This window comes from Rhinichthys klamathensis, unplaced genomic scaffold (genome assembly GCF_029890125.1).
Source record: "Rhinichthys klamathensis goyatoka isolate OS25496 unplaced genomic scaffold, OSU_Roscu_1.1 h1tg000064l_1, whole genome shotgun sequence".
In the NCBI taxonomy this organism is placed as follows: Eukaryota; Metazoa; Chordata; class Actinopteri; order Cypriniformes; family Leuciscidae; genus Rhinichthys; species Rhinichthys klamathensis.
In genome coordinates this window covers 709,292-723,520 of record NW_026606607.1, presented here as the reverse complement: position 1 = coordinate 723,520, position 14,229 = coordinate 709,292, and the positions used below count along the sequence as shown (strand labels likewise).

The 14,229-nt window shown below is 37.0% G+C and overlaps 2 protein-coding genes across 4 annotated transcripts in view; one reads left to right on the top strand and one right to left on the bottom strand.

The window, feature by feature from the left end:
* The window catches only part of LOC130084412 (receptor-type tyrosine-protein phosphatase H-like), a 44,659-nt gene extending 37,843 nt beyond the window's left edge, over positions 1 to 6,816 (top strand). For all 3 annotated transcript variants that reach the window (XM_056249825.1, XM_056249824.1, XM_056249826.1), the window contains 3 exons: positions 4,095 to 4,255; positions 4,588 to 4,723; positions 6,492 to 6,816. In XM_056249825.1, the coding sequence (XP_056105800.1) occupies positions 4,095 to 4,255; positions 4,588 to 4,723; positions 6,492 to 6,638 (444 nt within the window). In that variant the 3' untranslated portion in view covers positions 6,639 to 6,816. The remainder of the gene's footprint in view (positions 1 to 4,094; positions 4,256 to 4,587; positions 4,724 to 6,491) is intronic.
* Positions 6,817 to 9,111: 2,295 nt separating this feature from the next.
* On the bottom strand, positions 9,112 to 13,405 carry si:dkey-197c15.6 (putative nuclease HARBI1). The gene is made up of 2 exons (XM_056249811.1): positions 12,383 to 13,405; positions 9,112 to 9,755 (listed from the first exon to the last, which is right to left on the bottom strand). Exons 1-2 carry the CDS (start codon positions 13,206 to 13,208, stop codon positions 9,355 to 9,357), a joined length of 1,227 nt encoding a protein of 408 aa, XP_056105786.1. The 5' UTR covers positions 13,209 to 13,405; the 3' UTR covers positions 9,112 to 9,354.
* Positions 13,406 to 14,229: the final 824 nt, after the last annotated feature.

Here is a 14,229-nt window from a genome sequence, read left to right as displayed (position 1 = left end):
GACAGCAGCCGCACCATCACTAGCGACATTAACAGCTGGTGGTAGATTAGGTGGTACAGGGGCTACATTGGGATCCTGTGCAACTAAAGCCTGTTGTTGGCGAAGCCTCTCATTATCTACTTTCAGCTGGGCCACTAAGTCCCTCAACTCTTGTAGTTCCTCGTCCATAGCTAGCTCGAATCACCAACCTTACCTGACAGTTACGGGTCCACGTGAGAACAACTGCTGCTTTGCTCAAAAAGAAACGTTATCCAACTGCCCTCAAAACAAAACACAACATTTATCCACAAAACAACAACCAAAAAAAAACAAAAAAAAAAAAAACATGTAGGATACACTTCTCTGTTATATTTCAGTCTATCCTGCCGGCTACGCCAAATGTAGCAGCGGCAGTAAATATAATTTGACTACGCCACCCCGAGGTCTAACCCGGGGAACTGTAAGTAACCACCAAGACTTCTATAGAATTAGGCAATCAGGTTCGCGCACTGAACAAACAGAGAAATGGTTCGTACAAAGGAATACAATTTTATTAATCAAATTCACAGCAAAAATAGTAAACACTCTGAAAAGCTGACGTCAGCGTATTCTTAAAACACTACACACTGGGTAAGAATCAATACCACATCACAGCACTCCAATGGGGATCAAATAATTAATCATCAATAAAACACAATAATAAATAACACACAAGGATGTGTGAATCAGTGTCCGGACATAGAGTATATTTCACACACGCACACTCACAATACCGGGCTTGAGGCTTACTGGTGGGCGTCCAGCGACTCGGGCATGAGTATCCAAATAATCCACCCCAAACGCACGTGCACAGCCACACAACCAGCACAGCAACGGTCACACTGTGAAGGGAACCACACTACACACTAAAGAGGGCCCACCACCTCGAGCACGCCGTCCCCACCGTCAGCTCTCAGCGCCGCCACATATAACAAAGACAGAATAAACAAAATTAACGATAAGTCATAATTTCACACCATAAATCAAACTAACAATGATGACAAAGACAAAAAAAAAAAACAAGAACTTTTCCAGAACGGCAACAAAGAAAATGAGATAGAGGAAAAAAACAACAGTAATACTTTTAAGTCAAATAAACAAACAAAAACATGGAATAACCATGCACACCAACAACAATGCAGATAAATGAAATACACAAAAAGGCAAATTAAATGACTTTACCAAACAACTATAATACTGGCAAATGAAATAACCAAAGAAACTAATGAAATTACTTTACCAAAACGACTATAGTGCTGGTAAAGGAAATAAACAAAGAAGCAAAATGAAAGTACTTTACAAAACGATTATAATGATGGTAAATGAAATAAACAAAAAGGCAAATTAAATGACTTTACCAAACAACTATAATACTGGCAAATGAAATAACCAAAGAAACAAATGCAATTACTTTACAAAACGATCATAATGCGGGTAAATGAAATAAACAAAAAGGCAAATTAAATGACTTTACCAAACAACTATAATACTGGCAAATGAAATAACCAAAGAAACAAATGAAATCGCTTTTAGAAAATAAGAACGCACAACCCACTCAAATGATCACATAACAAACACACTCATCCGTTGATACACACATCTGAGGGCAGATACTCAGTCGGCCACACAAGTGGCCTATGATGCAGTTTCCTTGAGCAAAAATGAACTCAGTCCATTAACTTGGACTCGCCGTAAACAAGTTCGACACGTAGGGGGACGTGCAGTAACAGTATTTAAGCAAAGCAGCAGTTGCCCCAAGGCAGGCCGCAAACGCTTCCTTGCTATAGTAGCTATCCCTAAAACACACAATAATGGTTTTATTAAGCTACCGCCCAAATAAGGCAAATACATTACCCAAATGGGGAAAACTTACCTGAGCCACAGCGCGCGACACACACATCTCGCAGGCGAGTCAACAAACAGGCGAGTAACACGTTATTCCGTTCAACTCAATGGAAAATGGGTTAGCCGCAACACAAGGAATTCTATGAAAAATCGGAATCCCACATAAACCACAAGCAAACTAACACAGTACAACATTTGCAATAGACCTCTACATACCTGCAACACCACCAGGAACTGGGTGAACCCAAACAACACAAGCCTACAACGTCACGCACTGCCCTAGAGGGTACGTTTCAAGCTTTAACCTCCTCCTCCTAACATGATTGGCCACCACGGACTCACCACAAGCCAATCACGAACCGGATAGGAAGGACAACAGCCAATGTAACCAAATGGGGAGGAGGGACTGGATTCAACCACAGTCCATCCTGCCACACTGGTATGTTTAGGGATCTTGTTAAAAACGAAATGCTCATGAGAGAAAAATGATGCGCTCGTTCTTTGGGAGCCTTCAGTTGGATCTGCACACAGTCAGAAATAGCAATAGCTTCGACAGACTTTACCTATGGGGTAACACTTTAGAATAAGGTTCCTTCGTTAATGAATAACTACACAGCAACAAATGAGTAACACAATATTAACAATCTAGTAACTACTATTAACTAACAATAAACTCTGATTAATGAATTAGTAAGTAATAGCACACAGATGAAAGTAGTAGTTCACTATTAACTTATCACTAAGTACTATTTTTAGAGAACTACTGAAAAAGTTTCATAATTCATGCACACACACACACACACATATATATAAGTTAGGAGACATACATAAAAGCAAGTTTTTTGAGAGGTATAAATAATAAAATAACTGTATATGGTATGGCTGATGACTCAATATGTTCCAGTAGTCACCATGACTCTAGTGATTCAATGCCAGAGGAATGCCGGAAAATTAGCCACAGGACAAGTAAGGTCCCGACAACTGCATTTTAAAATCCATTTCTTTAAAATTATTCAGTTGATAAATAATTCTCTAGGAGACAGCATAGGCTAATTATTGACAGCTTTCCCAAATCATAAGTCTGCTATGCTATTACATATTGATAATGTAAACAACCTTGTGTATTTGTTTACAGTAGCAGTTAAAATGTTAGTGCTAGTCATTTGTCCTGCATTAGTTATTGATTAGTTACTCATGTGTTCCTGTGTAGTTATTCATTAACGAAGAAACCTTATTAAAGTGTTACCAACTCTTATTGTTAGTTCATCTAGTGTTTAGGAATAATAATAGTATTCTGCTTTCTCATTTTTACTCAGTGTGACTGGGTAGGGCAAGTTTCTGTTTACCAAATAGTTATCATTGATTGTGTAAATGTGGATGTATGCGATTTCACAAACTTGTCAAGGTTTTAACAAGCTCTTTTGCAGCTTAGTTTAAAATTGTGATTTGTGAGGAAGTTTTTAAGTTATTATTTAAATGTTTTTTAAAAATACTGAACTATTTTATTTCAAAAGATATAAGAAAAAACAGATTCCTTGTGATATGGGTCACTGATTTTGCCAAGATAGACATGTTCCTGGATCAATTTTTTGTTGTTGATCCTGGAACTACATTCCTGTCCGAACACTTAACCCTATCCTTAACCATAACTTATCCCTAAAATGTATTTATTTATTTTTTCCAGGAAGGTCCCATTGAGATTAAAAGAAATATCTTCCTCCAGGGATTCCTGGCCAAGATGGCCACACTACAAATCACACACAAACACACAACACATATAAAACATTCCAGAAAGTCAGAGCACAACATTCATCATAAATCAAGTAAAACAACAACATGATTCAATCATTGTATACTGCAGTAAATTTTTAAAAACATTCAGAGGAGGAATTGTTTCTAGAGGGACAGTAGCTTGAAATTCATTCCACAGCCATGGAGCATAGTAAGAGAAAGATGATTTTCCATGCTCTGAATCAGAGGTAAATGATAGATGAATAACACTGATGTAGAAGCACCTAACCCTGGTTGTAAGCCTAAACTTGACATCTGATTGGCTGATTGAAATGTTGTTCCAGGATCAACAAAGATGTTGATCAAGGAACACGTTGTACTTGGTAAAATCACATTCACCTCGTGATATTAGAACTTTAACTTATGAATAACAGAAAGCATCCATGGTCAGGTAACCTTAAGACAATCTATTTATGTCAAATTTTTTTTGTATGTAATAGAAAAGCACCTCTGAGACACGAACAGTGAAGCACTTCCACTTCACAGCGTGGCCAGATCATGGCGTTCCCTTTGGCACAGAGGAGCTGATCAAGTTCAGAGGACGTGTCCGTCAGCACATAGGGAATTCCTACTCTGCAGGGCCAACAGTCGTACACTGCAGGTGACCACTACTCACTTTAAACCCAACTCAAACTCAAACAGGGTTAGTTCACCCAAAAATGAAAATTCTGTCAGTAATTACTCACCCGTCACCCTCATGTTGTTCCAACCCCGTAAGACTTTCGTTAATCTTCGGAACACAAATTAAGATATTTTTGATGAAATCTGAGAGCTGGCTCACTCCTTCATAGGCTGCTAGGTAATTGCATTTTTGGGTGAATTAACCCTTTATCTTGACACCAATAATGAGTCACATTGATTCAGAGAGCTGACAGCATTATTAAACAAACCGCTTAATTAAAGCAAATGTTTATCGTCCTTGTCTTCCTCTAGTGCTGGAGTGGGCCGGACAGGTACACTGATCGCCCTGGACGTTCTTCTGCAGCAGCTGGACAGAGAAAAGACAGTGGGCATTGCAGCGTTCGTCCAGCAAATGAGACTCTGCCGGCCACTTATGGTGCAAACTGAGGTAACACTGTTTCAATCCATGATGGTCAAATTGATTGCGGTAGGAGGGGTTTAGTGGCAATCTGGCATTGAATTGGGTCTGGGTGTTATTATTATTATTGTTGTGGTGATTATTATGATAATGAGGAATTTATTTGAGTTATGGCTCACTTTTTCGTGGAGGATTCAAACACCTGTAAAACAAAACTTTAGAAAAAGCAATTTATAGAGACTTAACAATTGTCAAAAATGGCAGCTGTGGAAACCAGAATTTTACCTTAAAAAATAAATTCAAATTTGGGTGATTGTAGACTATATTTTTAACTGTATATCATGAAATAATGCTACAATTATTTAAACCACTCAACTAGCTAATTAAACTTTTTAAAAAAAGGTTAATATACTAATATTTAGTGTGCTTTGGGATATAACATTTTGGCTTTTTGTTTTTTACTTCATCAAAAGTGGCCTTTCCAGCACTCATGCCAATGAGTTAAGTATATGAAAAATATAGACAAAAATAGGTCAAGACAGGCAATTCAGGTAAAACGCTAAAATTAAAGTGTAACTTTGCCAATTTACAACTCGCTTTGTATATGGTTACAATGTTGGTATGTAAATGAACAATGTTTACTCTCTGTGTTACCTAGACTGAGAAATTCACGTTTATTTGTCAGCAAAAGTCCGCCAGGGCTTTGTTAAAACTATTTAACTACATTTTTGTAATATAATTAATATAGGGTTATTAACACATACGAGTTAAAAATGGAAACATTGTGGAAACTGCTTTCTTACCTGCAAGCGAAATTTGGCATAAAAATATGTTGTGTTCGTAGTCATCCAGTTCGAAATGTTAAGTAGGCCTACAAACACGGAGGTTTTTCAGATTTTCCGTCACGGCGTTCTCTCCATATTAACGATTCTTTGCAGCCACTGCCGACAACGCACCGGATCCTTCCCTGGAAACCGATAGTAACTCCCTTCGAGTCCCGCTAAACGTCTTTAAATTCCTTCACCCGGGAACACTACAAATCGAAACCATTATGACTAAAAGTTTGCTAAGAAGTATTTCCTACTAAAGCAAGGTGGTATTTGACTCTAAGCATGCTAAGCATATAGCAGACTGGTGGAAGTGGCCTTGGATGACAACATATGCATTATGGGTGTTGAAGTTTTCCTACCTATTTGGCAAAACGGAAGGATTACTAATAGCAATGATTTCCAGAAAAAGATAACAAAATAACACCTGTTTTCTACTGCAAAGGCAGACAAGTTTTATTGAAAGCCCATTTAGCCAGTGTTGAAGTACCCCTTAAGTTTTACAACTTGACAGCAGCTCCTAGAATTCATAGCAAAATACAATAACATGGTAAATTGCCCGGTTTCACAGACAAGGCTTAAGCCTATAGTCCCAGACTAAAATGCATGTTTGGGCTGTTTTAACTGAAAGCAACTTGAAAGCAATATTGTATCTTAAAATATGTCAGTGCCATTGTTTTGTCTCAAGAATCACACCAGTAATATATATATATATATTTTTTTTACGGCCCGTTTATAAAAGCTACTTAAAAGTTCCAATTGAACTAAGGCCTAATCCTGGCTTAATCTAAGCCTCGTCTGTGAAACCAGGCTTTTATTTACAAATGGCATGCTTCTTTTTGAGTTTTGAAGGCCATTTAAAAACTTTGGTTTAAGGACAATACTATCACTTGGAAATTAAGACTAAGAGATGTGTAGACACCTTTGACCCTCTTCAAGTGTCTTATGCTTCTCCTCTCTGTCTCTTACAGTCTCAGTACGTGTTCCTGCACCAGTGCATCATGGATTCTCTGAAAACCAAAGTCGTGGCTCAGTCAGAGCCTCTCTATGAAAACACAGACACGATCTACGTCAACTCAATAGCGTTAAAACAATATGAAAATGGAAGTAAGATATGAGGAAAAATAGAATAACATCTTAAAATGTAACATAATTCATGTGTGGTTAGCAAAACCGTGTTCTTATAATAATAACGTAAGATCAAAAACAGTCATGGAATTTGTCAGTACAACCTTGAAGCCACATTGGTATATTTTTTGAGCATGACTTCCAACAATTTGAATGAAATTTTTCTCACCATATGTTATGTGCATTTGTTATTAGAATTATTTTATTTAAAATAGTAATAATATTAATAATAGTAACAATAACATACTGCTAACAGGACTGAAAGATACTGGTATTTTGAGCCTCAGCTAAAGCACTAAGAGTTTACCATTTCAACTTAACTGCCAGACTTTATTTATCTAAATAGCTGTGTATATAACCTTGCTTAATTTGTGTTTGTTAATGTTTTTAATTCTTGAGCTGTACTTAATGCTGCTTATTTTGCACATTACTTTTAAACAATGAGAATGAGGGTCTATTTAATATAAGTTGAATTTGATGTTTTAGATGAATGCTAAAAACAATGGCCAACAATTATGAATGCTAAAAAACCATGATCAATTAAAGTATTTTTCCACTTTATTTTTGTATTATGCCAGTGACGTATTCTTAGCTGTCTGTCGCTTAACAAGCTTTAAAAGAATAGTTTGTCTAATGACAAAATAGTCTCATTATTTACATCAGGGTTGCTCAATCCTGTTCCTACCAGTATTTTAAACCTGTATGTCATTATCAAGCGTTCCTGAAGATTATGGCTGCATCTGAAATCACACACTTCCCAGCTATATAGTAAGTGATAAACAGTATGTGACTAAATAAATATGTCCAAATTGACAGTAGTCATAAAATAGACAAAAAGTACCAGAAGACCTACTACTACTGGGGAGATTCTGAAGTGTGCATACAATGGAGACTTTACTATCCCATGAGGCCACGGGAGAAGATGTGTGATTGGCAGTGAAGCGACACAACTGACCCTGGTATATCACGTGATAATGACAACATGGTGAATGTAGTACGTCCGGATTACATTAATAGCCTACTATATAGAATGTATAGAAACTTTTTTAACGGTTGTGAAATAATTACCAATTCACAATAAGTACCTATAAAATGTATACGATTTTGGACGCATACCAGGTGTGTTTAATCAGATTTGGAGCTGATTTTGCAGGAAGGTAGATCTCCAGGAACAGGATTGGGCACCCCTGATTTGAATAATTTTCAATCAGTATGTGAAATAGAGAATGAGGTTTGAGAACTCCAGGGGAAGGAAAGATTTGTTTGTTTGTCATGGATACTGTGAACCATTGTTGTATGAAACGGACACATAAAGATTATTCAAACATTTCGTATTTCTTAATACGTTTGTATTCCTCAAAAAGAAAAAAAACTTCTTTTTTTTTTTCTCCAGATTTTAGGAGCGGTCAAATTAGTGAAATTTCAGCCACTAATTCAGTCTAATTTCAATTACTTTCAAATCAGGCATAAAATGTATGTTAATCAACGCTGCAAATTCATGTGACCAACTTGAACCCGTTGCGAAATCTGCATGTGGAAAACCCTTGCCTTCACGAAAAATTCCAGATCACGTTAATTCCTATTGAAATAAGATGAGGAACAAGGGTTGATTGTTTGATAGGAACATTGTTCCTATTGTTTGCACTGCAAGTCACTTTAGTAAGAACTGAAATTTAAGCACTTAACTTCATTATTAATCTGCTGTTAATATTGTACAAATACTGAGCTGTCTTAATGAAGAATCATATATTTATAAATATATTCAAATCAAAAGTCATGGAATAGGAGTAAGTTTACACGATAACTAAGTTTTTCCTTTGCGGTTTTGAAAAGTTTCGCATACAGACGACAACGTTGTCAAAATGATGCCCGTTCACATGGATCCACGACGATTAAAAGCGCTGTTTTATGCATGTCAGGCCAGTAGATGGCGATGTCACTTTGTAAAGAAACACTACACACCTCTAGACTGAACACGTAATGATGTCATTGTTTTCACAAATTTGTGTTTTTGTAGTTTACACAGAAACGATAATCTTTTCAAAAACCTGCACTTTGAAACTCGGTTTTTGAAAAGTTTTCAGGCCCCCAAAACTCCGTTGTCGTGCAAATGAGTGGCCAATCGCATAAAAAGTTTTCCTTTTTTAGTTGAAAATAGTGTTGTGTAAACGACCCCTAAGAAAAACAGATTTACATCGTGTCCCATCCAGGCACAATGTGATGTGTTTCCAGACATAAGCAATTTGCAAGTAATTAACTTACAAATGATTCAAATAAAAATGACCAGGTATTAACATTTTTTTTGGACATGGTACTACAATTTTTGGTATATATAAATATGGTAATCATTTAGTATCATGCTGTATGTCAAAGTAACTGACACCATAAATGAATTATGGTAGGCCTACAACTGCAATACTTTTTCTTGTAACGGACTTGTATCATTAAGCGTGCTTGGTTTATGCCTTCCACAGACAAACATTTTGTTTTTATTCATATCACTTGTTAACAAATATAAGTGTACTAGCATTAGCTTATCAATTATTGATTAACTGAATAAAGCTTATGAATATGAAGAATCAACTGCCATCTTAGCATGCGTTTATCTGTGTTCATTTCATTATAGCATTCAGTACACGGTTTAAACTAACAATCTCTGACTTCTGTAATGATAATTACTGTTCTTTTTCCACATCCGGACACATCCTATTCGTTTCCATCTTCTGAAATATTAAAAAACATTTCTATCATCTCCTCTTTAGTGTCTTCCATGTAGTCAAATGGCTGCTCTGCCAAGATGTTCAGCACCTCTGATGGTGGATGGAGCGGCTCTATGTTAAAATCCAAGGGTAACGGGACAGAGAACTTCTTGCAGATGTTGTGCAGGACGCAGCAGGCTTTGATGGTGCATGCCACTGACTCGGGTGACTGAATGGGGCCGATGTCACGCAGGCACTGGAAACGGCTTTTCAAACTGCCGAAGACCTGTTGCACACGGCCATGTAGCTGAGCGTGTGCTTGGTTGAATCGCAGGGCTGCGTTGCTTTTGATGCGAAAGGCCTCGACAGGGGTCAACACGTGCCCACAACCTAAAAGACTTCTGCTACCTTTGGGGAACAAAGACAAAAAGACAGAGGGGAGATGGAGAAACTGTATTTGAGTTTGAAATCATTTTATTAGTTACTTGTAGAGACTGTGGAAAGACAACACTTTATCACAGTATTGTAGTTAATTATTCAGAAATATTAGTAGAACTTTATTTTACAGTCCTGTTCCCTATGTACATACCATGTCCTTGTTATAGTAATTGCAATAACTGGGTAATAACTAGGTACTAACTCTGAACCTACCACCTAAACCTAACCTTAACCCATGTAGTCATGTTATATTAACCAGTACTTTCTTAGGCATGTACACTGTAAGTACACATACTCTAAAATAAAGTGCAACCAAAATATTTGACAGTTGAATTTATGGTTGTCTCATGTAAAAAAACAACAACAAAAAAAGACAGTCTAAATCATATATCACAATTTTAACCAGAGAAGTCATAGATTGTTTCCCCAAATCGTGCAGCCCTAGTTCCCAAAATAATGAAGGGCTTAGTTTACCCAAAAATGAAAATTCTGTAAGTAATTACACACCCTCATGTTGTTCCAACCCCGTAAGACTTTCGTTCATCTTCGGAACACAAATTAAGATATTTTTTTATGAAATCTGAGAGCTGTCTCACTCCTTCATAGACTGCAAGGTAATTGCATCTGCCGGCCCAGAAAAGTTAGTAAAAACATCGTTAAAATAGTCCAAGTGACTACAGTGGCTCAACCTTAAGTTTATCAAGCGATGAGAATACTTTTTGTGCGCAAAAACCCCCCTAAAATAACGACTTTATTCAACTCTTCATTTTCTTCTGTGTGGGCCTCTGAGTGAGTTCACGAGAGCAACACGACGCATGCGTGAGAACTGAGAAGATGACGCAGATGGGTCTCGATGTAGTGTTTGAAATGGGTCTAAACAAGTGTGCATTTCCTGGATGTCCGAATCGTGAGAAACCAACGAGAAAACGTAAAAGTGCCTTGGCAAAGCTGCAAAATGAATGGTTTGCCTTTTACACTTTTCCATTAAATGATCGTGAGCGTCATCTTCTTAGTTCTCGCGCATGCGTCGTGTTGCTCTCGTGAACTCACTCAGAGGCCCACACAGAAGAAAATGAAGAGTTGAATAAAGTCGTTATTTTAGGGGGGGTTTTTGCCCACAAAAAGTATGCTCGTCGCTTGATAAACTTAAGGTTGAGCCACTGTAGTCACTGATAGTTAACGATGTTTTTACTAACTTTTCTGGGCCGGCAGATGCAATTACCTAGCAGCCTATGAAGGAGTGAGCAATCTCTGTTACCTTAAATTATATTAAGTTTATCTCTGTAAAGCTGCTTTGAAACAATCTACATTGTTAAAAGCGCTATATAAATGAGGATGACTTGACTTGAGCCAGCTCTCAGATTTCATCAAAAATATCTTAATTTGTGTTCCGAAGATGAACGAAAGTCTTATGGGGTTTGGAACAACATGAGGGTGAGTAATTACTGACAATTTTCATTATTGGGTGAACCCTTTAAGTATTCCAGGAAGCCATTACAAAGCCCAGTTAAAACAGCTGTTTTTTTATGTAAAAAATGAAACAGAGATAAATCATATCAGAACTTTTGCACCTTCAATGTAAAAAATGATAACCTATGCAGTGATACATTTCAGAGAAAAAAGATAAAAATAACCAAGTTGCATAAGTATGCACACCCTTTTATAATTCTGTGGTTGTGTTCAGAATTAACTAATCATGCTGATGTGAACATAACAACTAAAAACATACATAATTGTTTTCACCTGAAGTGACTCGAATGAACTCAAAATAAATCACTGCTGTTCTTGTAAGATTTTTCTGATTTTTCTATGGTTGCATTATGCTATAAGAGCCATGGGCCGCAAAGAGCTCATGAAGCATCAACGTAATCTCATTGTTGAAAGATATCGCTCAGGTGAGGGCAAAAAAAAAAAAAAAAAAAAAAATCAACAACAGCTGTTTTAATTTTTGGAATCTGATTATTACATGCAATAAGACAACCTTGACTTAATGTAATATTTTAAAGCACTTCATGTTGTTGATAAACTGTAATTTTACAAATATTTATTTGATATATTTCCCTTTCTCTTTGTATTTTTATATCAATATCTTAAAATATTCTCCTATTGAAATCTATGTGATAAACGAGTTAGGTCAAAAGTAATCAAAAAGATTATATAAATGTGTAGGCCAAACGTATAATATGGATTACATTACTAACTACAATTTTTTTGTCATGTAATTTGGAATCAGACAGTAACCAACTACAATTTATAAGTAATCGAGCCAGCACTAATTATAAATTATGGTAACACTTTAGTTTAGGGTCCAATCCTCACTATTAACTAGGCTAGTTGCTTATTAATACTAGCATGCCTATTACTATGATATTGGCGGTTTAATAGTACTTATAATAATGGCATAATAATGCCATTCTGCATGACCATATTCGACTAGATCCCTTAATCTTACCCAATACCTAAACTTAACAACTACCTTACTATTAGTAAGCATTCAAGTGTATTAAGGCAAAATTAATAGTTAGTTAATAGTGAGAATTGGACACTAATGTAAAGTCTGACCTAAATTATATTTAAAAGTTCTCAACTGTTCTTACCAACAACCCACGTATGACCGTGTTGAAAAATGCTGAACTGTCTGCCAATGTCCGAGTTTTCCCAAACAGTCTGCTCAGGAGTTCCTCCAGGACAGCACTGTTCCAGACTCAAGAGATTCCCGTCCACGTCGAATACGACCTGCATCATGACTGAATGATAACCCACAGTGTTTATATACATGTGCTCCTCCCCGGCCGGAGGGCTCACCTTCACGTGCAGAGACCCCAGCACTCCCACCACATGCGGGATGCCGCTCACGTTTTTAAAGGCTTGTGCGGCACCCATGCGGTCATTATAACTGTTCGGGAAGGTGATGAAATCGGGGCTCAGGTCGGATAAGAGTTTGGTTATGCGGTTCACCGCCTCGCCCGCTGCTGTCTGATCTATTCCCAGGCGTTCTGTGATTTTCCTGGGCAAAGACCCGTGTGCGAAGTAAGCAAGCGCGGCCAGAATGTTGGCTTCTGCGGGGGTCGAGCTGTGGCCGGGCGCAAACACGTCTTTCTTTAAACGGGCCTGGATGAAATCGACGATGAACCGCAGACACTGCCGATTGAGATGTAAACACTGAAATAGAAAGCGATCATCCAGTTTGTCCAGGACAGTGTGTGTCTCGGGCGCAGCAGAGATGGGCTCACTGATGCTGGGTTGCTTGTCTTGTTTTGTGTTGCTGATGCTGGATGATGTTGTGTTGTTGTTACACACGCCGTGTGTGAATAAGTCATCTTGAACAGCAAACCACAGCGCTCCAGCTAAAGACATTATGAGCAGCAGAAGAAAAAGAATAACCTGAAAGAATATTATATTTTTTTGTGCTCTAAGTATCATACACGAATCTTCAGAAAAGTTAACGTTAGTCCATGAAAAATCCAGTATAACTGAGTGGAATAACAAACAGGCATTGCTTAGCACAGCTCTGTTGCACAATGTCAATATGCATCTGACCGCCCGCCAATGTAATTTAAAATCCTACATTGTAGTTGTAAAAACAAACAAACGCGAAAACAACGAATGAACTCAAAACATGCTTTGAGTAGTTTGTGTTTTAACATCCGGGTCATGTGAAAAAAATCCTTTCATAATAAAAGTCTTAACTGTTCTGTAAGCGAAATCGTTATGAAAATACAGCACAATAAATAAATAAAATACATTTTGTGAATTATTTAATTTAAGCTTTATTAGATGCTAGTAAATCCTACAAAGGATTTACTTCACAAACGCATTTATGGAATTAATTTCCCCTCAAAAGTATTGCGGGCACGGATCACAATCATGAATCAAAAATGTAAAAACACATGTAAAAATATATATTTCATAAACAGAAAAAAATAATGCAATTATCATCAGAATAGTAAACAACGTGGTCACGGATAAAATAAATAAATAAGCGTGAATCAAAAATTAAAAGCGCATTTAAAAAAAATAACAAGCATGAATCAAAACTTAAAACACATTAAAAATGACATTGCTCAAAACATGAATGCAAAATAATTTGAATCACTCACCAAATTGTTGCTTTCTGTATTTTGAGCTCTCTTTCATTTTCTGCTCATATTTTATTTTATTTTAATTGTACACTTTTTCCGTCTTAAAGGCCTCCTGAAATCAAATTAAGTTTTTTAGCTTTTAATATGAATATGTTAGCCTTAAGGTTATGAATAAGCTAGTGTGTATTCCAAAACAATGGCAAAATTCGCATTTAGGAGATATAAGCATTCAAAACTTACAGTCTCTCACTTCCGCTAAAATGGATCACAGATTTTTATGACATCACCCCGGACTTCAGCTTCTCATCACATCTTCTGTCCAATCAAATGCTCTCTAGATTTTAAAGTGTCCCGCCCCTATG